This window comes from Bombina bombina, chromosome 8, assembly GCF_027579735.1.
Source record: "Bombina bombina isolate aBomBom1 chromosome 8, aBomBom1.pri, whole genome shotgun sequence".
Lineage (NCBI taxonomy): Eukaryota > Metazoa > Chordata > Amphibia > Anura > Bombinatoridae > Bombina > Bombina bombina.
The window spans coordinates 153,319,149-153,345,071 of NC_069506.1; the positions used below are offsets into that span (position 1 = coordinate 153,319,149).

General features: G+C 38.9%; 1 protein-coding gene across 1 annotated transcript in view; it reads right to left on the reverse strand.

Annotated features, from left to right (window-relative positions):
- Positions 1-24,005, reverse strand: part of SPHK2 (sphingosine kinase 2) — a 58,709-nt gene extending 34,704 nt beyond the window's left edge. The window contains exons 1-3 of the mRNA XM_053690649.1: positions 23,403-24,005; positions 20,790-20,939; positions 20,592-20,686 (exon numbers count right to left, since the gene is read on the reverse strand). Coding sequence (XP_053546624.1) covers positions 20,592-20,686; positions 20,790-20,939; positions 23,403-23,823 — 666 coding nt within the window. The 5' untranslated portion in view covers positions 23,824-24,005. The remainder of the gene's footprint in view (positions 1-20,591; positions 20,687-20,789; positions 20,940-23,402) is intronic.
- Between the last annotated feature and the right edge of the window lie 1,918 nt (positions 24,006-25,923).

Genomic DNA, 25,923 nt, shown 5'->3' on the forward strand with positions numbered 1-25,923 from the left:
TAAAATAAAAAGCATCTTAATTTTGCTTTATTTCCCCCCCCCCCACATATTTACATATGCTGCTGTGTAGGATCTCCCCCTAGCCCCCAACCTCCCTGACTCCCCCATACAGCCCTCTAACCCTCCCCCTATTTGCCGCCATCTTTTTTATTTTTTATTTTAAAATTCAAAATGTATAATTTTCTGTAGTGTAGCTGCCCCCCCCCTCAATACCCTATGTACCCTCCCCCCTAAATCCCTTCCCCAGCACGTTTGATCCTACCCTCTTCTCCCTCCTTTCCATTGACTTTTACTATTGCCGGGTAAATGCGGGCCGCTCACTCCCCCCCCCCCCCGCAACCTCAGGATCGCTGCCAGAGCTTCAAACCCCAGAGGACGTGCCAGGAACGTCCTTGGTCATTAAGGGTGTTTTTTGTAGGACGTTCCTGGCACGTCCTTGGTCGTTAAGGGGTTCAACAACTTCCCAATGCACTTCTATTATATAATTTGCTTCCATCTCTTGTTATCCTTTGCTGAAAGGTTCATCCAGGTAAGCTCAGAAGCTGAAAAAAAACCTAGGTTCTAGCTGCTGCTGATTGGTGTGTGTATATATATATACACATACACACATATACATATATATATATATATATATATATATACATATACACATATATATATATATATATATATATATATATATATATATATATATATATATACACACACACATACATACATACACATACATACATACACATATATACACATATATACATACATATATACACATATATATACACATATATACATACATATATACACATATATACATACATATATACACATATATACATACATATATACACATATATACATACATATATATACATACATATATACATACATATACATACATATATACACACATACATATATACACATATATACACACATACACTCATCCATGTGTTCAGTTCAGTAGAGCACCTTCAACAAGATAATAAAACTAAACAAAATTCGACAATCCATATATTTGTGTGTAAATGAATGACACATTGCACTTACCTAATATTTTCCTTCAATATGTTCCCAATTGCTCTATTGGTAAATTTTTGTATTTAAAATAACTGCTTTTGCTCATTGAAATCATCACCCATCATTTTTAAAACGGATATGAAATAAAAAGTTTCCAATTAAACTTATTTTCTCAAGAGATACCTAGGTAGGTGTCTGGAGGACTACATGGCAGAAAATAGTGCTACCATCTAGTGCTTTTGCATTATGCAAAAATGCACACTCCTGAGAAAACGTCCCATTTTTTTTTAACAAAAAGATACCGAGAGAACATTCATTTGATAGATGTAAATTAGAAAGTGGATTCAAATTGCATGCTCTATCTGAATTATTAACCCCTTAATGACCGGACCATTTTTCAATTTTCTTACCCTTAATGACAATGGCTATTTTTACATTTCTGCAGTGTTTGTGTTTAGCTGTAATTTTCCTCTTGCTCATTTACTGTACCCACACATATTATATACCGTTTTTCTCGCCATTAAATAGACTTTCTAAAGATACCATTATTTTCATCATATCTTATAATTTACTATAAAAAAAATAATAAAATATCAGGAAAAAATTGAAAAAACACACTTTTTCTAACTTTGACCCCCAAAATCTGTTACACATCTACAATCACCAAAAAACACCCATGCTAAATAGTTTCTAAATTTTGTCCTGAGTTTACCCAATGTTTACACGTTCTTTGCTTTTTTTGCAATTTATGGGGCAATAAATACAAGTAGCACTTTGCTATTTCCAAACCACTTTTTTTCAAAATTAGCGCTAGTTACATTGGAACCCTGATATCTGTCAGGAATACCTGAATATCCCTTGACGTGTATATATTTTTTTTTTAGAAGACAACCCAAAGTATTGATCTAGGCCCATTTTGGTATATTTCATGCCACCATTTCACCGCCAAATGCGAGCAAATAAAAAAAAAAAACTTTACATTTTTCACAATTTTAGGTTTCTCAATGAAATTATTTACAAACAGCTTCTGCAATTATGGCACAAATTGTTGTAAAAGCTTCTTTGGGATCCCCTTTGTTCAGAAATAGCAGACTTACATGGCTTTGGCGTTGCTTTTTGGTAATTAGAAGGCCGCTAAATGCTGCTGCGCACCACACGTAAATTATGCCCAGCAGTGAAGGGGTTAATTAGGTAGGTTGTAGGGAGCTTGCAGGGTTAATTTTAGCTTTAGGGTAGAGATCAGCCTCCCACCTGACACATCCCACTCCCTGATCCCTCCCAAACAGCTCTCTTCCCTCCCCCACCCCACAAATGTCCCCGCCATCTTAAGTACTGGCAGAAAGTCTGCCAGTACTAAATAAAAGGAGTTTTTTTTTTTTTATAAAAAAAATAAAATATTTTAGCTGTGATGGACTCCTGCCTTAGCCCCAACCTCCATGATCCCCCCCCCAGCTCTCTAACCCTCTCCCCTATCTAATTGCGGCCATCTTGGGTACTGGCAGCTGTCTGCCAATACCCAATTTGCCCCAAAAACAAAAGTATTTTTTCCTCTTTTGGATTTTTTTTTGTTTTCTGTAGTGTAGCAGCCCCCCACAATACCCCTATCCCCCTCCCCCTCCCAGATCCTTTTATATTATTATTTTTTTAAATCTTTCCCCCCCCCCTTCCCTCCTCATTGGTGTCAGTGGGCAGCTAATGCGCGCGCACGCGCGCCCCCCGCACGCTCCTGGCACCCGGCGTGCACATTGCACTTCTAGGAACCGGATGCCGGGTAGCGATGGACCGCCCACCCGCCTCCCTGTTACGCTCCCACCCACCAACGAACCGGCACCATCGCTACCGGTGCAGAGAGGGCCACAGAGTGGCTCTCTCTGCATCGGAGTCTTCTAAAAAGGTATTGCAGGATGCCTCCATATGGAGGCATCACTGCAATACCTTGAGAGCTGCTGGAAGCGATTGCGATCGCTTCCAGCACTCTCTTAGACAACTGACGTACCAGGTACGTCCATTGTCATTAACTGCTTGTTAATGCATGACGTACCTGGTACGTCAGTTGTCATTAAGGGGTTAAAGAATTGTTTTGTTTTCTCTCATGTCCATTTAAGAAAAGGCTCAGTGAAATGGTCTGAATATGCAGAAAGAGCAGATCGCTTATCTTTCCTCACTCACTCTATACACAAAGGCAGCAGGTATTTGAATGTTATTTTTTGGATGTGGTTTCAATGAGCAAAACCAGCTATACTCTGCAGCAGGTATAACAAGTCATTGGGAACACATTAAAAGGGAAACATATACAATAGACTGTTCATTTAAAGGAACATTAAACACCCATGCACCACCCTATAATTATGAGGGCTGCTATTTTGGAAGCTGGTTTCCACTGCAGGTATCCGAGTTATTGCACACGTACAAATACATCAGCACTGGAATGATGCAAAAGGTGGATTTCATTATGGTGACACACGAGTAGAAGGAGAAGCATAACCTCAACACTATGCTCATTATTTGCATTCAGTGTTTTATGTCCCTTTAAAGGGACACTGAACCCAATTTTTTTTCTTTTGTGAATCAGATAGAGCATGATATTTTAAGTAACTTTCTCATTTACTCCTTTTATCAAATTTTCTTTATTCTCTTGGTATCTTTATTTGAAATGCAAGAATGTAAGTTTAGATGCCGGACCATTTTTGGTGAACATCCTGGGTTGTCCTTGCTGATTGGTGGATAAATTCATCCACTGATAAAAAAAGTGTTGTCCAGAGTTCTGAACAAAGAAAAAAAGCTTAGATGCCTTCTTTTTCAAATATCGATAGCAAGAGAACAAAGAAAAATTGATAATAGGAGTAAATTAGAAAGTTGCTTAAAATTGCATGCTCTATCTGAATCACGAAAGAAAAAATTTGGGTTCAGTGTCCCTTTAAGTATTCTTCTGCATAATGTAAAAATCTACTGTGCCAACTCCTTTACAGCTACTTTAAAAGGGACATAATATCAAACCTGAAATGCCCATGAGTTTGAGAAATTGTACCCGATTTAATAGTTTTAAGTAAACATTTTATTCTCAAGTGAAGAGAAGTTTTTTTCTTAACTGCCTAAATATTAACTTTAAGTGCATTTCATTTTTATTGCATACTACTAATTTTAGTTTGTCAGTATATTTTCAATGTGAAAGTGTCTAGCTGTTTAAGCGCAAAAGATCTGTTTTTTATTCAGCATGCCTAAGGTTTGCAAAGTTGCATCTGAACAATATACAAGACTTCAGGAACAGTGTCCTTTGTACAGACGAGACCAAAGTAGAGATGTTTGGCCATAATGCAGTGTGTCACATTTGGTGAAAACCAAACACAGCATATCAGCATAACACCTTATACCATTACCAACTGTCAAAAACGGTGGTGGAGGGGTGATGATTTGGGCTTGTTTTGCAGCCACAGGACTTGGGCACCTTGCAGTCATTGAGTCGACCATGAACTCCTCTGTATACCAAAGTATTCTAGAGTCAAATGTGAGACCATCTGTCCGACTGCTAAAGCTTGGCCGGAATTGGGTCATGCAACAGGACAATGATTTCAAGCAGATCACCGAGATCAGCAAATATACACCAGAATGGCGGAAAAAGAAAAGAATCAAGGTGTTGCAAATGGCCAAACATCAACCCGATTGAAACCCTGTAATATTTTCAGGAACTTTTTGGCTATGGGCTTTTAGTGGCTAAATCCATTTTGGAATGTAATCACTGGAGAAACACACTTCCCATATCGGCCAAACCAAGTAGTTGGGACCCAATATCAGAATGATTGGAATCTACCTTAAATTTGCTGTAGCAAATTAAGGACAGATATAAACAAGCTTTCGCACATATCAACCAATCACTATGTAGCATGTAAGCGTGTCAGGGTCCCAGATCAACCATATTAGATCTAACCCAAGAAAAATCAGAACCGTGGAGAATGTGATGCATCAGGTTAAAGTCCAAAGAAGCAATCTCAACTTGAAGACTGATCTTTTTCAAAAGCCTTACAAAAGTTCTGTATGTCATGATGGAGAGGCATTTTTTCTTAGAACAAATACTAGCGTCCTAACTTGGTAAATTTACCATCCCTGCAGGTGCACAGGTCTGCAAGTAGTAAACCTGTGTCTGCAATCTGCACTTGCAAGGTTTCATCACAGGGCAAAATTTAACATTGCACAAGAAGTTTCTTGTGCAATGCTGCCCCCTGCTCCAGCGCAACCAATTGCACTAGAGCAGCGCATGTCAAGCATTCAGAACGAGCAAGTGTTGGGGTGATTGATCTCACCACTTCTGAGGTGGTGGAGAGGAAAAAAAGAAGTGGTTTCTGCTTCTTATATATGTGGAGCGGGCTTGCTTATGGGGTGCATGGAGTTTAGCTGTTAAAAAACAATTGCAGCAAACAATGTGTTTATTTTAAAAACGTTTAGACTTGAACAATGTTTTATTCTATAGCAAGACAACAGAAATGTATTGTACTCACAATGTGTTTACTGTCCCTTTAACAGCTTGTACTAAATGATGGAGGGCACACACCACCACTTGTGTGTTTAAGAGTACAGAACATTTCTGTAGCCTCCCAGGGCACACTAAAAAGGCCAGATTTTCATGATTTACATTGGATGAGAACAAGTGAATAACCATTGTCACTGACCAGCTGATTATTTCACCTGTCATCTACTTCAGATATCCTGGAAATATGGCCTGTTAGTGTGCCCTGGGGACTGGAATTTAAAAACAATGCAATACAAAATGTGTACAGCTAAACCTGGACATAGCTTCCAGCTAACACAAGCCTTATGACTGGATTTGCAAAAGGGGTCTGGTTCCCCGTCTTCCTAATGCAGAAAATTCCCCAAGGGTTATCTACATACGCAAAATTAATAAAAAATGATTGACAGTTGCTTGACTGATATCAAACAATGCAACATCTTGATTTATTCAATAGTATCCACCCAGGGTGCAGTCTCCTAAAGATCAAACCCAATCATTAAAACATCTGGGACAATCTATTACTAGATGAAATGGAGACTAAATATATCTATTTGCTTGGATATTAGTTTATTCAGCAATATGCATTACCAGCAAGCAGGGTGGATACAAATAAATTATCTTTTACTTAGTAATATAATTACATTCTCCTCCCTGGATTTGCTCCTCCTTATATTCCAGATATTCAGCCTTATAGATAACAATCTTTCTTTCATGTAATTGGCAAGAGTCCATGAGCTAGTGACGTATGGGATATACAATCCTACCAGGAGGGGCAAAGTTTCCCAAACCTCAAAATGCCTATAAATACACCCCTCACCACACCCACAATTCAGTTTTACAAACTTTGCCTCATATGGAGGCGGTGAAGTAAGTTTGTGCTAAGATTTCTACGTTGATATGCGCTTCTCAGCATTGTTGAAGCCCAATTGCTCTCAGAGTACAGCGAATGTCAGAGGGACGTGAAGGGAGTATCACTTATTGAATACAATGATTTCCCTAACGGGGGTCTATTTCATAGGTTCTCTTATCGGTCGTAGAGATTCATCTCCTACCTCCCTTTTCAGATCGACGATATACTCTCAATTTACCATTACCTCTGATAACTGTTTTAGTACTGGTTTGGCCATCTGCTATATGTGGATGGGTGTCTTTTGGTATGTATGTTTTTTATTACTTAAGACACTCTCAGCTATGGTTTGGCACTTTATGCATTTATATAAAGTTCTAAATATATGTATTGTACTTATATTTGCCATGAGTCAGGTTTATGTATTTCCTTCTGCAGACTGTCAGTTTCATATTTGGGAAATATAAACATCTTTTAAAGAATTTTTTTTCTTACCTGGGGATTAGTCCTTTTTTCAATTGACTACTTCTTGCAAATTGCGGGCGGTATTAGGCCCGCGGGTGCGTCAAATGTTAACCTTTATTGCGTCATTCTTGGCGCGAAAATATTTCTGGCTCAAAAAAATACGTCTATGACGCAACTTCGTCATTTCCGGCGTCATACTTGACGCCGAGACCTTCCACACGGTTACGTCATTAGTGACGCGAGTGTGTCATTGCCGGTTATTTTTGGTGCCAAAAAAGTTTACGTTACGTTGTGCGTCATACTTGGCGCCAAACTTTTTCATTATTTCAATACCCCATTGATGTTTGTCTCTTGCTTTTTTCTTATCAGAGGGCTATGCTATTTGCATTTTTTCCCATTCCTGAAACGGTCATATAAGGAAATAGATAATTTTGCTTTATATGTTTTTTCTCTTACATTTTGCAAGATGTCTCAATCTGATCCTGCCTCAGAAGTTTCTGCTGGAACATTGCTGCATGACATCAGTTCTACCAAAGCTAAGTGCATTTTTTGTAAAATTGTAGAAATTATTTTGCTGAATGTCATTTGTAATAGTTGTCATGATAAACTTTTACATGCAGATAGTGTGTCCATCAGTAATAGTACATTGCCAGTTGCAGTTCCTTCAACTTCTAATGTGCATGATATACCTGTAAATTTTAAAGAATTTGTTTCTGATTCTATCCTGAAAGCTTTGTCTGCATTTCCACCTTCTAATAAACGTAAAAGGTCTTTTAAAACTTCTCATTTAGTTGATGAAATTTCAAATGACCAACAACATAATGATTTATCCTCTTCTGATGAGGATCTATCTGATACAGAAGATCCTTCCTCAGACATTGACACTGACAAATCTACTTATTTATTTAAAATAGAGTATATATGCGCTCTTTTTTAAAAGAAGTGTTAATTACTTTGGATATTGAGGTAACCAGTCCTCTTGAAGTTCAGTCTAATAAACGTTTAAATGCTGTTTTTAAACCTCCTGTGGTTTCTCCAGGGGTTTTTCCTATTCCTGAGGCTATTTCTGATATGATTTCTAATGAATTGAATAAGCCAGGTACTTCTTTAATTCCTTCTTCAAGGTTTAAAAAATTGTATCCTTTACCAGCAAAATCTATAGAGTTTTGGGAAAAAATCCCCAAAGTTGATGGGGCTATTTCTACTCTTGCTAAACATACCACTATTCCTATGGAAGATAGTACTTCCTTTAAGGATCCTTTAGATAGGAAACTTGAATCTTATCTAAGGAAGGCCTATTTATATTCAGGTCATCTTCTTAGACCTGCAATTTCTTTGGCTGATGTTGCGGCTGCATCAACATTCTGGTTGGAGAATTTAGCACAACAGGAATTGAATTCTGACTTATCTAGCATTATTCGCTTACTGCAATATGCTAATCATTTTATTTGTGATGCTATTTTTGATATTATCAAAATTGATGTTAGATCCATGTCTTTAGCTATATTAGCTAAAAGAGCTTTGTGGCTTAAATCTTGGAATGCTGATATGACATCTAAATCTAGATTACTATCTCTTTCTTTCCAAGGTAATAATTTATTTGGTTCTCAGTTGGATTCCATTATTTCAACTGTCACTGGGGGAAAGGGAGTTTTTCTGCCTCAGGATAAAAAACCTAAGGGTAAATCTAAGGCTTCTAACCGTTTTCGTTCCTTTCAACAGAATAAGGAACAAAAACTCAATCCTACCCCCAAGGAATCTGCTTCCAATTGGAAGTCTTCCTCAAATTGGAATAAATCCAAGCCATTTAAGAAACCAAAGTCAGCCCCTAAGTCCGCATGAAGGTGCGGCCCTCATTCCAGCTCAGCTAGTAGGGGGCAGATTAAGGTTTTTCAAGGATATTTGGATAAAATCTGTCCAAAATCAATGGATTCAGAGCATTGTCTCTCAAGGGTATCGAATAGGATTCAGAGTAAGACCTCCTGTGAGAAGATTTTTTTCTCTCACGTATCCCAGCAAATCCAGTAAAAGCTCAGGCTTTCCTGAAGTGTGTTTCAGACCTGGAGTCTTCAGGGGTAATCATGCAGTTCCTCTTCAGGAACAAGGTTTGGGATTTTATTCAAATCTATACATTGTCCCAAAGAAGGAAAATTTATTCAGACCAGTTCTGGATCTGAAAATTTTGAATCGTTATGTAAGAGTACCAACTTTCAAGATGGTGACTATAAGGACTATTCTGCCTTTTGTTCAGCGAGGACATTATATGTCCACAATAGACTTGCAGGATGCATACCTTCATATTTCGATTCATCCAGATTATCAGTGAGATTCTCTTTTCTAAACAAGCATTACCAATGTGTTGCTCTACCATTTGGCCTAGTAACAGCTCCAAGAATCTTTTCAAAGGTTCTGGGTGCCCTACTCTCTGTAATCAGAGAACAGGGTATTGCGGTGTTTCCTTATTTGGACGATATCTTGGCACTAGCTCAGTCTTTACGTACTTCAGAATCTCACACAAATCAACTAGTGTTGTTTCTTCGGAAAAATGGTTGGAGGATCAATTTACCAAAAAGTTTCTTGATTTCTCAGACAAGGGTCACCTTTTTGGCTTCCAGATAGATTCAGTGTCCATGACTGTCTCGAACAGACAAGAAACGTTTAAAATTGGTTGCAGCCTGCCGGCACCTTCAGTTTCAGTCATTCCCTTCAGTGGCTATGTGCATTGAAGTTTTAGGTCTCATGACTGCAGCATCGGACGCAATCCCCTTTGCTCGTTTTCACATGAGACCTCTACAGCTTTGTATGCTGAATCAATGGTGCAGGGATTATACAAAGATATCACAATTAATATCCTTAAATCCCAATGTACGACACTCTATGACATGGTGGATAGATCACCATTGTTTAGTTCAAGGGGGTTCTTTTGTTCAACCAACCTGGACTGTGATCACAACAGATGCGAGTCTTTCAGGTTGGGGAGCCGTTTGGGGATCTCTGACAGCACAAGGAGTTTAGAAATCTCAAGAGGCGAGATTACCAATAACTATTTTAGAACTCCGTGCAATTCTCAGAGCTCTCCAGTTTTGGCCTCTGTTAAAGAGAGAACCGTTCATTTGTTTTCAGACAGACAATATCACAACAGTGGCATATGTCAATCATCAGGGTGGGACTCACAGTCCCCCCGCTATGAAAGAAGTATCTCGGATACTTACTTGGGCGGAATCCAGCTCCTGTCTAATCTCTGCGGTGCATATCCCAGGTGTAGACAATAGGGAGGTGAATTATCTCAGCCGCCAGACTTTACATCCAGGGGACTGGTCTCTCCATCCAGAATTATTTTCTCAGATTGTTTAGATATGGGGTCTTCCAGAAATAGATCTCATGGCCTTTCATCTAAACAAGAAACTTCCCAGATACCTGTCCAGGTCCAGAGATGTTCAGGCGGAAGCAGTGGATGCGCTGACACTTCCTTGGTGTTATCATCCTGCTTACATTTTCCCGCCTCTAGTTCTCCTTCCAAGAGTGATCTCCAAAATCATCATGGAACAATCATTTGTGTTGCTGGTGGCTCCAGCATGGCCACACAGGTTTTGGTATGCGGATCTGGTTCGGATGTCCAGTTGCCCGCCTTGGCCACTACCGTTACGGCCAGACCTACTATCTCAAGGTCCGTTTTTCCATCAGGATCTCAAATCATTAAATTTGAAGGTATGGAAATTGAACGCTTAGTACCAAGTCATAGAGGTTTCTCTGACTCAGTGATTAATACTATGTTACAAGCTTGTAAATCTGTCTCTAGAAAGATTTATTATAGAGTTTGGAAGACTTACATTTCATGGTGTTCTTCTCATAAATTCTCCTGGCATTCTTTTAGAATTCCTAGAATTTTACAGTTTCTTCAGGATGGTTTGGATAAGGGTTTGTCTGCAAGTTACTTGAAAGGACAAATCTCCGCTCTTTCTGTTTTATTTCACAGAAAGATTGCTATACTTCCTGATATACACTGTTTTGTACAGGCTTTAGTTCGTATTAAGCCTGTTATTAAATCAATTTCTCCTCCTTGGAGTCTTAATTTGGTTCTGAAGGCTTTACAGGCTTCTCCATTTGATCCTATGAATTCTTTGGACATTAAACTACTTTCTTGGAAAGTGTTGTTCCTTTTGGCCATCTCTTCTGCTAGAAGAGTTTCTGAGCCATCTGGTCTTTCATGTGAGTCTCCTTTTCTGATTTTTCATCAGGATAAGGCAGTTTTGCTGACTTCTTTTCAATTTTTACCTAAGGTTGTGAATTCTAACAACATTAGTAGAGAAATTGTTGTCCCTTCCTTGTGTCCTAATCCTAAGAATTCTTTGGAAAGATCCTTACATTCTTTGGATGTGGTAAGAGCTTTGAAATATTATGTGGAAGCTACTAAAGATTTCAGGAAGACTTCCAGTCTATTTGTTTTATTTTCTGGTCCTAGGAAAGGTCAGAAGGCTTCTGCTATTTCCTTGGCTTCTTGGTTGAAACTTTTGATTCATCAAGCTTATTTGGAGTCGGGTCAAGCCCCGCCTCAGAGAATTACAGCTCATTCTACTAGATCAGTCTCCACTTCGTGGGCTTTTAAGAATGAAGGTTCAGTTGATCAGATTTGCAAAGCGGCAACTTGGTCCTCTTTGCATACATTTACTAAATTCTACCGTTTTGATGTATTTGCTTCTTCGGAAGCAGTTTTTGGTAGAAAAGTTCTTCAGACAGCTGTTTCAGTTTAATTCTTCTGCTTTTGATTTAACTTTTTTTCTTTCAATTATAAAAATAAACTTATTTTTTTGGGTTGTGGATTAATTTTTTCAGCGGAAAATGGCTGTTTTTATTTTATTCCCTCGCTAGTGACTCTTGAGTGGAGATCCACATCTTGGGTATTGCTATCCCATACGTCACTAGCTCATGGACTCTTGCCAATTACATGAAAGAAAACATAATTTATGTAAGAAGTTACCTGATAAATTCATTTCTTTCATATTGGCAAGAGACCATGAGGCCCACCCTTTTTATGGTGGTTATGATTTTTTGTATAAAGCACAATTTTTTCCAAATTTCCTTTGTTGATGATTTCTACTCCTTTCTTTATCACCCCACTGCTTGGCTATTCGTTAAACTGAATTGTGGGTGTGGTGAGGGGTGTATTTATAGGCATTTTGAGGTTTGAGAAACTTTGCCCCTCCCGGTAGGATTGTATATCCCATAAGTCACTAGCTCATGGACTCTTGCCAATATGAAAGAAATGAATTTATCAGGTAAGTTCTTACATAAAATATGTTTTTGACAACCTCACATACAGATCATAACAATTTTAAGACTACAACTAATGGGTCCAAACGTGGCCCTTCCAATGCTATTCACCTTATCCTCCCTTCTAAATAAAGAATATGTATACAGTGGTCCAATAGTGGCCATAGTTTATTAATTTAAATTATTGTCATATGACACTTAAGATAAATAGGGGATCTGTTACTCATTCACTTACTACATGTTTCTCTTTTTAAATCTACATATGAGATTAAAGTCTTGCTACAGAGTAGGTCCATGAGTGGCCCCATATTTACTATAGAAGATCTTGCCAGTTTAAGTGTAGTTTGAGTGAGGCCAAAGAGTGGTCAACAAAACTCTACATAAAGTTCTTTGTCATTCTTGTGACTTATGTTTATAACAATTGCATACTTGTATCCAAATCATTAGCATTCTCTAATATTATTAACTGCGAGTATTGCTGCCTATATTGATTTATGTCCTTGTACCTCAATAAAATAAAGAATTTCAAGACTGAAGTAAAAAATAAAAATAAAACACAATTACAATATGGTTTGTGGTCTGAAAGAAATAAAAAAAAATTCAGGGAGGGTGGACCTGCAGCTAATAAAACTTTGAGGTGTTCCAGAGACTAAGCCATATTCTACTAGTTCTGTTGTAGAGAACCATTTGACTCCATACAGGGTAAGAACATAAAGATAGATGGTATAAAATGATCCTTCCCAGAATAGATAGATAGAGATAGATAGAGCAAGATAGAGACACACAGCAGACAGGATTCGAGTATATTTTTCAAAATTATTACAAAAATGTAATTGTGAATTGCAGCAGGTTTTTTTTTTGTTTTTTTTAACTTTAATTTTCTTAAAAACCTAATTTACTTTGACAATAGAATAATTTAATAAATCAATAGGGCTTGGTTCACTGTTGGATATTACTTTTTTAGAGAAGCCTAGATTTGCTAGAACACAGAAAAAACATAATTTATGCTTACCTGATAAATTCCTTTCTTCTGTTGTGTGATCAGTCCACGGGTCATCATTACTTCTGGGATATAACTCCTCCCCAACAGGAAATGCAAGAGGATTCACCCAGCAGAGCTGCATATAGCTCCTCCCCTCTACGTCAGTCCCAGTCATTCGACCAAGAAACAACGAGAAAGGAGTAACCAAGGGTGAAGTGGTGACTGGAGTATAATTTAAAAGATATTTACCTGCCTTAAAACAGGGCGGGCCGTGGACTGATCACACAACAGAAGAAAGGAATTTATCAGGTAAGCATAAATTATGTTTTCTTCTGTTATGTGTGATCAGTCCACGGGTCATCATTACTTCTGGGATACCAATACCAAAGCAAAAGTACACGGATGACGGGAGGGATAGGCAGGCTCATTATACAGAAGGAACCACTGCCTGAAGAACCTTTCTCCCAAAAATAGCCTCCGAAGAAGCAAAAGTGTCAAATTTGTAAAATTTGGAAAAAGTATGAAGCGAAGACCAAGTTGCAGCCTTGCAAATCTGTTCAACAGAGGCCTCATTCTTAAAGGCCCAAGTGGAAGCCACAGCTCTAGTGGAGTGAGCTGTAATTCTTTCAGGAGGCTGCTGTCCAGCAGTCTCATAGGCTAAACGTATTATGCTACGAAGCCAAAAAGAGAGAGAGGTAGCAGAAGCTTTTTGACCTCTCCTCTGTCCAGAGTAAACGACAAACAAGGAAGAAGTTTGGCGAAAATCTTTAGTTGCCTGCAAGTAGAACTTGAGGGCACGAACTACATCCAGATTGTGTAAAAGACGTTCCTTCTTTGAAGAAGGATTTGGACACAAGGATGGGACAACAATCTCTTGATTGATGTTCCTGTTAGTGACTACCTTAGGTAAGAACCCAGGTTTAGTACGCAGAACTACCTTGTCTGAGTGAAAAATCAGATAAGGGGAATCACAATGTAAGGCTGATAACTCCGAGACTCTTCGAGCCGAGGAAATAGCCATTAAAAACAGAACTTTCCAAGATAACATTTTTATATCAATGGAATGAAGGGGTTCAAACGGAACACCCTGTAAAACGTTAAGAACTAAGTTTAAACTCCATGGTGGAGCAACAGCTTTAAACACAGGCTTGATCCTAGCTAAAGCCTGACAAAAGGACTGGACGTCTGGATTTTCTGACAGACGTCTGTGTAACAAGATGGACAGAGCTGAAATCTGTCCCTTTAATGAACTAGCTGATAAACCCTTTTCTAAACCTTCTTGTAGAAAAGACAATATCCTAGCGATCCTAACCTTACTCCAGGAGTAACCTTTGGATTCGCACCAGTATAGGTATTTCCGCCATATTTTATGGTAAATCCTTCTGGTAACAGGCTTCCTAGCCTGAATCAGGGTATCAATAACCGACTCAGAAAAACCACGTTTTGATAAAATCAAGCGTTCAATTTCCAAGCAGTCAGCTTCAGAGAAGTTAGATGTTGATGTTTGAATGGACCCTGTATCAGAAGGTCCTGTCTTAGAGGTAGAGACCAAGGCGGACAGGATGACATGTCCACTAGATCTGCATACCAAGTCCTGCGTGGCCAAGCAGGTGCTATTAGAATTACTGATGCTCTCTCCTGTTTGATTTTGGCAATCAATCGAGGAAGCAGCGGGAAGGGTGGAAACACATAAGCCATCCTGAAGTTCCAAGGTGCTGTCAAAGCATCTATCAGAACTGCTCCCGGATCCCTGGATCTGGACCCGTAGCGAGGAAGTTTGGCGTTCTGGCGAGACGCCATGAGATCTATCTCTGGTTTGCCCCAACGTCGAAGTATTTGGGCAAAGACCTCCGGATGAAGTTCCCACTCCCCCGGATGAAGAGTCTGGCGACTCAAGAAATCCGCCTCCCAGTTCTCCACTCCCGGGATGTGGATTGCTGACAGGTGGCAAGAGTGAGACTCTGCCCAGCGAATTATCTTTGATACTTCCATCATTGCTAGGGAGCTTCTTGTCCCTCCCTGATGGTTGATGTAAGCTACAGTCGTGATGTTGTCCGACTGAAACCTGATGAACCCCCGAGTTATTAACTGGGGCCAAGCCAGAAGGGCATTGAGAACTGCTCTCAATTCCAGAATGTTTATTGGAAGGAGACTCTCCTCCTGATTCCATAGTCCCTGAGCCTTCAGAGAATTCCAGACAGCGCCCCAACCTAGTAGGCTGGCGTCTGTTGTTACAATTGTCCAGTCTGGCCTGCTGAATGGCATCCCCCTGGACAGGTGTGGCCGATAAAGCCACCATAGAAGAGAATTTCTGGTCTCTTGATTCAGATTCAGAGTAGGGGACAAATCTGAGTAATCCCCATTCCACTGACTTAGCATGCATAATTGCAGCGGTCTGAGGTGTAGGCGTGCAAAAGGTACTATGTCCATTGCCGCTACCATTAAGCCGATCACCTCCATGCATTGAGCTACTGACGGGTGTTGAATGGAATGAAGGACGCGGCATGCATTTTGAAGTTTTGTTAACCTGTCTTCTGTCAGGTAAATCTTCATTTCTACAGAATCTATAAGAGTCCCCAAGAATGGAACTCTTGTGAGAGGAAAGAGAGAACTCTTCTTTTCGTTCACTTTCCATCCATGCGACCTTAGAAATGCCAGAACTAACTCTGTATGAGACTTGGCAGTTTGAAAGCTTGAAGCTTGTATTAGAATGTCGTCTAGGTACGGAGCTACCGAAATCCCTCGCGGTCTTAGTACCGCTAGAAGGGCACCCAGAACCTTTGTGAAGATTCTTGGAGCCGTAGCCAATCCGAATGGAAGAGCTACAAACTGGTAGTGCCTGTCTAAGAAGGCAAACCTTAGATACCGGTGATGATCTTTGTGGATCGGTATGTGAAGGTAAGCATCCTTTAAATCCACTGTGGTCATGTACTGACCCTCTTGGATCATGGGTAAGATTGTCCGAATAGTTTCCATTTTGAACGATGGAACTCTTAGGAATTTGTTTAGAGTCTTTAAATCTAAGATTGGCCTGAAAGTTCCCTCTTTTTTGGGAACCACAAACAGGTTTGAGTAGAACCCTTGTCCTTGTTCCGACCACGGAACCGGATGGATCACTCCCATTGTTAACAGATCTTGTACGCAGCGTAGAAACGCTTCTTTCTTTATCTGGTTTGTTGACAACCTTGACAGATGAAATCTCCCTCTTGGGGGAGATAATTTGAAGTCTAGAAGGTATCCCTGAGATATGATCTCTAGTGCCCAGGGATCCTGAACATCTCTTGCCCAGGCCTGGGCGAAGAGAGAGAGTCTGCCCCCTACTAGATCCGGTCCCGGATCGGGGGCTCTCGGTTCATGCTGTCTTTGGGGCAGCAGCAGGTTTCCTGGCCTGCTTGCTTTTGTTCCAGGACTGGTTAGGCTTCCAGCCTTGCCTGTAACGAGCAACAGCTCCTTCCTGTTTTGGTGCAGTGGAGGTTGATGCTGCTCCTGTTTTGAAATTCCGAAAGGGACGAAAATTAGACTGTCTGGCCTTAGCTTTGGCCTTGTCTTGAGGTAGGGCGTGGCCCTTACCTCCCGTAATGTCAGCGATAATTTCTTTCAAACCGGGCCCGAATAAGGACTGCCCCTTGAAAGGTATATTAAGTAATTTGGACTTAGAAGTAACATCAGCTGACCAGGATTTTAGCCACAGTGCCCTGCGTGCCTGTATGGCGAATCCTGAGTTCTTAGCCGTAAGTTTGGTTAAATGTACTACGGCCTCCGAAATGAAAGAATTAGCTAGTTTAAGGACTCTAAGCCTGTCCGTAATGTCGTCTAGCGTAGAGGAACTAAGGTTCTCTTCAAGCGACTCAATCCAAAATGCTGCCGCAGCCGTAATCGGCGCGATACATGCAAGGGGTTGTAATATAAAACCTTGTTGAACAAACATTTTCTTAAGGTAACCCTCTAATTTTTTATCCATTGGATCTGAGAAAGCACAGCTATCCTCCACCGGGATAGTGGTACGCTTAGCTAAAGTAGAAACTGCTCCCTCCACCTTGGGGACCGTTTGCCATAAGTCCCGAGTGGTGGCGTCTATTGGAAACATCTTTCTAAATATTGGAGGGGGTGAGAACGGCACACCGGGTCTATCCCACTCCTTAGTAACAATTTCAGTTAGTCTCTTAGGTATAGGAAAAACGTCAGTACTCGCCGGTACCGCAAAGTATTTATCCAACCTACACAGTTTCTCTGGTATTGCAACAGTGTTACAATCGTTGAGAGCTGCTAAGACCTCCCCTAGTAGTACACGGAGGTTCTCCAATTTAAATTTAAAATTTGAAATATCTGAGTCCAATCTGTTTGGATCAGAACCGTCACCCACAGAATGAAGCTCTCCGTCCTCATGCTCTGCGAGCTGTGACGCAGTATCAGACATGGCCCTAGCATTGTCAGCGCACTCTGTTCTCACCCCAGAGTGATCACGCTTGCCTCTTAGTTCAGGTAATTTAGACAAAACTTCAGTCATAACAGTAGCCATATCTTGTAATGTTATCTGTAATGGCCGCCCAGATGTACTAGGCGCCAAAATATCACGCACCTCCCGGGCGGGAGATGCAGGTACTGTCGCGTGAGGCGAGTTAGTCGGCATAACTCTCCCCTCGCTGTTTGGTGAAATTTGTTCACATTGTACAGATTGACTTTTATTTAAAGTAGCATCAATACAGTTAGTACATAAATTTCTATTGGGCTCCACCTTGGCATTGGAACAAATGACACAGATATCTTCCTCTGAGTCAGACATGTTTAACACACTAGCAAAAAAACTTACAACTTGGTTATAATCTTTTTTAGCAAAAAAAGGCACTGTGCCTCAAAGAGGTACTAACGATTAAATGACAGTTGAAATAATGAACTGAAAAACAGTTATTGCATCAAATTTTAAAACAACACAACTTTTAGCAAAGGTTTGTTCCCATTAGTAAAAAACAACACTAATTAAATTTGTACATAAGAAAACAAAACAACGTTTTTTATACACAGTCACTATAAGAATTCTCACAGCTCTGCTGAGAGAATTTACCTCCCTTCAAAGAAGTTTGAAGACCCCTGAGATCTGTCAGAGATGAACCGGATCATGCAGGAAATATAAAAGTAGCTGACTGGAATTTTTTGATGCGTAGCAAAGAGCGCCAAAAACGGCCCCTCCCTCTCCCACACAGCAGTGAAGAGAAACGAAACTGTCACAATTAAAGCAAAAAACTGCCAAGTGGAAAATAATGCCCAAACATTTATTCACACAGTACCTCAGCAATGTAAACGATTCTACATTCCAGCAAAAACGTTTAACATGAGAATAGTTATTAAAAGGATTAGTGACCTTTAACACAGTAGTTCCGGTGAAATACCATCCCCAGAATACTGAAGTGTATACATACATGTCATTTTAACGGTATGGCAGGCTTTTCTCATCAATTCCATTCAGAAAATAAAAACTGCCACATACCTCAATGCAGATTCATCTGCCCGCTGTCCCCTGATCTGAAGCCTTTACCTCCCTCAGATGGTCGAGAACAGCAATATGATCTTAACGACTCCGGTTAAAATCATAGTAAAAAATCTCTGTCAGATTCTTCCTCAAACTCTGCCAGAGAAGTAATAACACGCTCCGGTGCTATTTTAAAATAACAAACTTTTGATTGAAGTCATAAAAACTAAGTATAATCACCATAGTCCTCTCACACATCCTATCTAGTCGTTGGGTGCAAGAGAATGACTGGGACTGACGTAGAGGGGAGGAGCTATATGCAGCTCTGCTGGGTGAATCCTCTTGCATTTCCTGTTGGGGAGGAGTTATATCCCAGAAGTAATGATGACCCGTGGACTGATCACACATAACAGAAGAAATCTGCACTGAGAAACCCCTCCAAAGACTAAGAAAGGGGTTTAAGGAAATGAAACATAAAAATTAAATTATCATGCCTATGGAAGAACATCAGTTAGTTAAACGTGTTCTTTTACATAAATGTTAATGGAAAAGGCGTTTAAATGGGAACCAAAGTAAAAATTAAACTCTTATTTAGATGGACAAATCTATTTCCAATGTTCTCCCCAGGACCTTTTTAGTGGGTGCACCACCTGGCTTATTTTACTGACCACCCAGCTACAAATTTTAGCCAATATTAAAAAGGGACACAAAACCCATTATTTTTTTAATGATTCAGATAGAGCAGCAATTTTAAAACGTACTCCTATCATCATTTTTTCTTCGTTCTCTTGCTATCGCTATTTGAAAAAGCAGGAATGTAAGCATAGGAACTGGCCCATTTTGGTTCAGCGTCTGGTGGCTAAATGTAGCTGTCATAGAGTACTAAAGACACGTGCACACTCCTGAGCTCTTATGAGCCTGCCTAGTTTTACTCTTCAATAAAAGATACCAAAAGAAAGACGCAAATTTGATAATAGAAGTAAATTGGAAAGTTGTTTACAATTGCATGCTCTATCTGAATCATAAAAGTTTAATGTTGACTTTACTGTCCCTTTCATAATGAATAGTAAAACCTTTATAATATACTTTATTTTCCACCCTTTCCTTATAATTTATATCTCAAAACTCAAATAGCCCACTGAAGCGTCACAAGCTTGCCACATATATGTCCCTAATTTGCATTTTGGTATATTATTTCTGTTAACAAAATGACAGAGGCAAGCCTTGTAATCTACAGATTCAAGTTCAGGTTGGCTCCTACAAATAAAATAAAGTGATGGACAGTATGACCATTGAAAAACAATTGTAGAAACATGTTAAATGGTTCTCATATAGTTCAACCTCTGCTAATATGTTAATATATTGGAATATTTTAGAAAAATGTAATAAAAAGATGTGGATTGTCCCTTTAAACCAGGACTCAACAAACCCAAGAGCCAGGGAGCCATTGACTCCTAGAATGTTACACCCCTGGCTCCTATTTTTTTTTTTTAGTTATTCTTTATAGATCTATATACAAATACCACTCCCTTGTTCCTGAAAGTATGCCTGGCTCCTAAATAGTCTTTCCTACAAATAGAGAAGTGTTCTACCAGGAACTACCAGCAGCTCAGTAGCTTGTTCTATTACCACCTAGGAGCAGGCTATTTTAGCCCAGTTGTGCTTTTCACAGAGGAAAACTTTCCTGAAGTATATCAGTCTGATCCCACCAAGTAAGGTCAGTCCAACCCTGAAATACCAGGCAATTATCCTCTGAACAAGGAACATGACAACCCCAGACAATCGCTTCAGCCTTCTGGGGGCCTCATCACTGAGGTGCAGCCATATTCCTCTAAGCACACTGGGCAAGTAGTCCAACGTTTGGTTTCCCCCATCACCCTTAGGGAGAACTCCCTAGAGTCATAATACAAAAGCATACAAAGAGAATCAGACTACCAGGAATAGTCTTACTGGCTCCTAAACAGATTTGTCGACCCCTGCTTGAAACTCATTTGCCGTTTTCAGCCAACATACTCCTGCAGTCTACAGGTCAGTGTACCTCATATAGAAGTCCATCTCCGGAAATGACAACTATGCCATCCCACTCCTCCAGATTGATACTTTGCACCAGGTCTCGAGCATGATTTTGTCTCTCTGTAAAAATAGATAAATAATAATTACATTAATAAAACACAAGACACTGTTTATTATTTTCAGCTGTTAGTTCTACAACAGATAAACACAAATCCTGTTATACCTGTTTGTATAAGGTTATAGCTGATATCTGCCTCTGTGATCATAGGTAATATATGGGTATGGCACTGCTGGAGGGCGTTACCCCGTCCACCACAGGGATTCAGCAAAAGCATCAACCGTCGTGCTCTTGGCAAGAGATCAGGAACAAAATCTGCACAATAAAATGTAACATCTTATTATATCGCGAGACAGAGCCACTACTGGATGTTAAAAAAAATCTTCTATAAATTGAAAAACATATATATTTATTTACTGAAAATGCATTTTTGTGTTGAAAGCCACAGTGCACTCATTACTGACAGAGTGCTTCCTTCAAGTACCAGTGCAAGGTGGAGGTCATTTTTAAAGGAGATAGAAAGAGCAATAGAGCAAGCAAGAAACACAGAGAGAACAGACAGACACACGCACAGAAAGAGAAATATAGAGCAATAAAAGGTGATGGGACAGATGTAAAAAAAACCCTGAGAACATAGCAGGGAAAGAGTGAAGGGTGAACTTTTTGAACACATGAGATGGTATTGTCTGCATTATTATGGTTATTTCATTTTAAAGAGATGTTGCATCTTGTATGTAGGTGTGCAGTATATACTAAATTAATGTATCACCAACACAAATCACATTTAGTGAGAAACATACATTTTAGTGATCCTAGCCATTTGTCAATGTGTTTGACATGCATGTTAAGAACATAGATAATTTAAAATACAAAGTATAACAAACCAATTGAACAATAAGAAAATATAAGTCATCATAACCCCTTAAGGACCAGCGACGTACCCTGTATGTCGCTGACCTTTTTTTGGGACTTGATTGTTTTACAGTGCGGTCTTGCTACCAGCATTGAGACTGCTCTATTCCACAAAGCCTGCTGGAGGGAGGGCATTAATAGCGTGTTCTTGCTAGACTTGTGCTATTATGTCCTGAAAAAACCATTAACGACCAGTGACATACAGGGTACATTGTGGTCATTAAGGGGTTAATTTACTGTTCCACCTGCACAGCACTGCAGAAGATAAAAAGAATACATTTTGACACCATTATACATTATGTGGAACAAACTTAAGACTATAAACTAATGTAGAAGCATTTCCTAGCAATATACCTAATAATCATCTGTACTGGCAATTGCAATACATTCCCAAGACATTACTAAGTACTGTAGGTGTTGAGAACACCCAAACTGATGATTTGTTAATGATACATGAAGCCTAAAATTTACATCAAAGACCATTATATTGTAAAAATGACATGCTGTTATCTATTAGAGAATGTACTTTTAGCAATAGTGACCCTGTAATACATATCAGGTGAGCCAATGACAAGATGTGTATATGTGAAACCACAAATCAGAAGCTAGCTCCCAGTAGTGCATTGCTGCTCTTGAGCCAACCTAGGTATGCTTTTTAACACAGGATACTAAGAAAAACAAAATTAGACCGTCCCTTTAAATGACTGCTAATAGCAGGGACTAATAAATATTCTTAAGATTTAATGAGTGGCCACCCAGAGAATTTATTTAGAAGTCGGGCAAAACCTTACATAGAAATTCATGTAGAAGAATCTAAAACAGCAGCTAGAACTAGAAATTTAGCAGCAGTGGCTCCAAAAGATATGTTAATCCCTTCTGCGATTTGCTAAACTCTGCAATTTCCAATCTCCCTAAAGTCAGTGAAACCAGTGGGTAACAAATGTAATAAAAAAGTATTTTGTGTGTAAATAGTCATGTAAATGAGATGATACAGAAACAACAAAAACTCAGAAAAACAGTAGCTCAAGCTATGTAAGAAATAATTATATAGGAAGTTCTGAGATTGAGAAACCATAAGAGCAAGTAGCTAAGTGTAAGTGTTATACCATTGAAAAAAAAAAAATAAAAGTAATTTATATTGTTCCAGTTTTAGACTCATTTGAAATAAAAGTTGAAAAAACACTTCCAAAACGCATAAGGGATTATTTGCCATCCTAAGGCAGTTTTGACAACCGGACACAAATATTTCTGTACTGTTTTTGTACTCCAATTTGAAACATTACCGTCCTTTGGAGCTCTGTAAACACAGTTTGTTTTCATGCATATATCCAGTCTAAACCATCTGAACGGTGTATAAACTTACCTCGGAAAACGTCCACTACCTACTACTTGCATATGTCATGTTATTGAGGTTTTTAAATGTGTGTGTATGAACGTTATAAGCACTGTGTTAATTTTGTTAAACGTTATCACACTATTATGCTCTCCTTACATTCCTTTTTATGCATGACCAATGAGGTACCTTTCTATCCGTTCTGCACTGCTCCAATCGACAAGGAAGAATAAAGTCCCCCATACTCTAGGAAACAAGGAAGGCATAACAACTACAGGTTCCACACATCCACCACACCGAAGGTCTCTCCCCTCACAGATGCGGCAACTTACCTCAAAAGATTGAGGTAACTTCTAGTAACTTTTAATAGAAGCATTTTTTGCTAATGGTAGCATATTGTAAAAACTATTATATTTAAAACTGAAATGTAGATTTCAATTTTGACCTTTCTATCCCGTTAAGCCTTCATTCAGACCCACACAAGCACTATTTAGCCATAAAAAGACTATTAAATAATCAACTACGTATCTTACCTGTTTCACTGCCAATGGGAACTCCCTGAATCAAACACTTTATTGCAATTGCCCACTTCTCAGCTATTAACCGGTTCCTGCTATAATCTGTTGATTCATCTACTCGGAATGTACGAACCAATCTTTGACGAGTGCGACCGGAGCCCATAGTGACCTTCTTCTTTTTTAAAGGATAGGAGTAGATTGAAAAATAGGCAAACTTATCTGAAGAACCATGATTACGAAGAGTGTGACAACCCACCATGTCAAGAAGGGACAGCACAGTTCGTTGGTCATCCTCTGGCTTTGGTACTAATCTCTGAATATGAAGACCTGTATGAGTCAGACTAAGTGCATAGCGAATATCTTTTGTTGGGTAAACTCCAAACTCTCCATGAAGGAGGGTCTCAGATCCGTGTCGGTGATCCAAAGACATTTTCATCTAGTGGTTTGTGTTCCACTTTTATTGCTTTTAAAGTGAAACTAACGAGAAACAAGCACAAGTGCATAGAATATGGATATATAATGCATTAAAGGGAAAAAACAAGGTGCCTTTAAATAGAACAAAAATACTTTCTAGACCATATTGGTGCAATACTTCTAAATGGTTTAAGTAAGCATATTATAAAGAAATTAGCATTACACATAGAATGCAAATTTCAATGATAAACTCATATCCATATACAGAATTGCTCCCGTTGTCATGTCTGACTGATTAATAATTAATTTTCTTTTTCAGGGGTGATCATAACCTCCTCAGATCTTTTGTATGCAGTAAGTAGATGTAAAAACTACTTTATATCCGATTATATAAAATGTATACACATCCTGCATGTAACAAAATGAAAAAACATTACAGTTTGTTCTCTTGGGGGAAAAAAAGTGTCAGTGTTGCACTTTGTCCAGAAGTAAAGGTTCTTAGTTCACGTCAGGGTTTTATTGGTTGAACTGTAAAGACATAAAAAAAAATATATATATGGCAGTTGAAAAAGGAAGTGCTTTTTATAACCAGGGCAAAATATTATATTGCATAACTAATCTAACATATAAACACACAATATAAAGAGTGTTTACCTGTTATATGGTTTCAAAACTGTAATACCACTTGACTTGGATTTAACAAACCTTGTGACACATTTAGAATGTGATACTGATAAAAAAAAGTGCATAAAGTAATTTACTAAAAATGTTTCTGCTCTGGATCAGTAATTCCAAGTGGCTCCCGAGCAGTATGTTAACTATGTGTTTAAACTCTTTGCAGGGGTTAAACACATACAGTTGCAGGGCATATGGTGATAAAATGACATGATCTGACAAATTAGAGCAGGTATTTTTTCACTATATTGGCCCTTTGAACACTGGGATTTTTATATAAAATGTATAAAGAAACATTACAGACAAAATTAAACTCACAATATTTATATAGAACATGCATTTTTAAGAATCTTTCCAAATATGTTCTACTATCAAATTGACTGTTCTTTTAGTATCATTTGATGAAAAGCATACCCAAGTAGGCTCAGGTGCAATAATGCATTATTGGGAGCTAGCTGCCAATAATGAAGGTGCCTCTTGTAACTGGCTCCACAGCTCATGCAGCTATGCAAGCAAAAAAACAATAATATAATGCCCTTACACATTAGAGAATTTTCTTTTTACACTGTGTTCCTCATGCACAGTAAAAACTTTGCAATAAACTTTCATTATTTATTTTTACCACATTTCCTGTAATTGAACTCTGTTTTATATCCGTAATAGGCCTCAGCAGGGGGGCCATATAAGGAACCACAAAACAATTACAGATTTGATAACAGAATGACTGCAGCTAGCCTAGTCTATTCCAGTAACCAGTCTGGACTAACACCTCTAAATAAGGCAAGATAGAGTATGGTAATTAAACAACTGCAGCAAAAAAATGTATTATAAAAGAGGTCGACAAACCTGTTTAAAATTTAGGAGCCAGTAAGAATATTTAGGAGCCAGACAGTGGTATTTGTAAATATATCTATGGAGAATAACCCAAAAAGTTAGGAGCCAGTGGTAAAATTCTAGGAGCCAGTGGCTACCTGGCTCCTGGGTTTGTCGAGCCCTGTAAGGGATATATGAAAACCCAAATTTTTCTTTTATGATTCAGATAGAGCATGCAAATGTAAACAACATTCTAAATTTACTTCTATTATCAATGTTTCTTCTTTATCTTGGTATATTTTGTTAAAAAGCAGGGACTTATGCATAGGAGCCCGACCATTTCTGGAGCACTATATGGCAGCAGAATGCTATCCATTTGCAAGAGCACTAGATGGCAGCACTATTTCCTGCCATGTACTGCTCCAGATGCATACCTAGGTATCTCTTCATTCAACACAGAATATTGTGGGAACAAAGCAAATTTGATAATCGAAATAAATTGGAAACTTTTTTTTTTTTTTTTTAAATGGTATGCTCTGTCTGAATCACTACAAATAAAATAATAATAATAATAATTTGGGTCTCATACCCCTTTAAATGAGACCAACATTTTACAATTGTCTGGTATATTAAT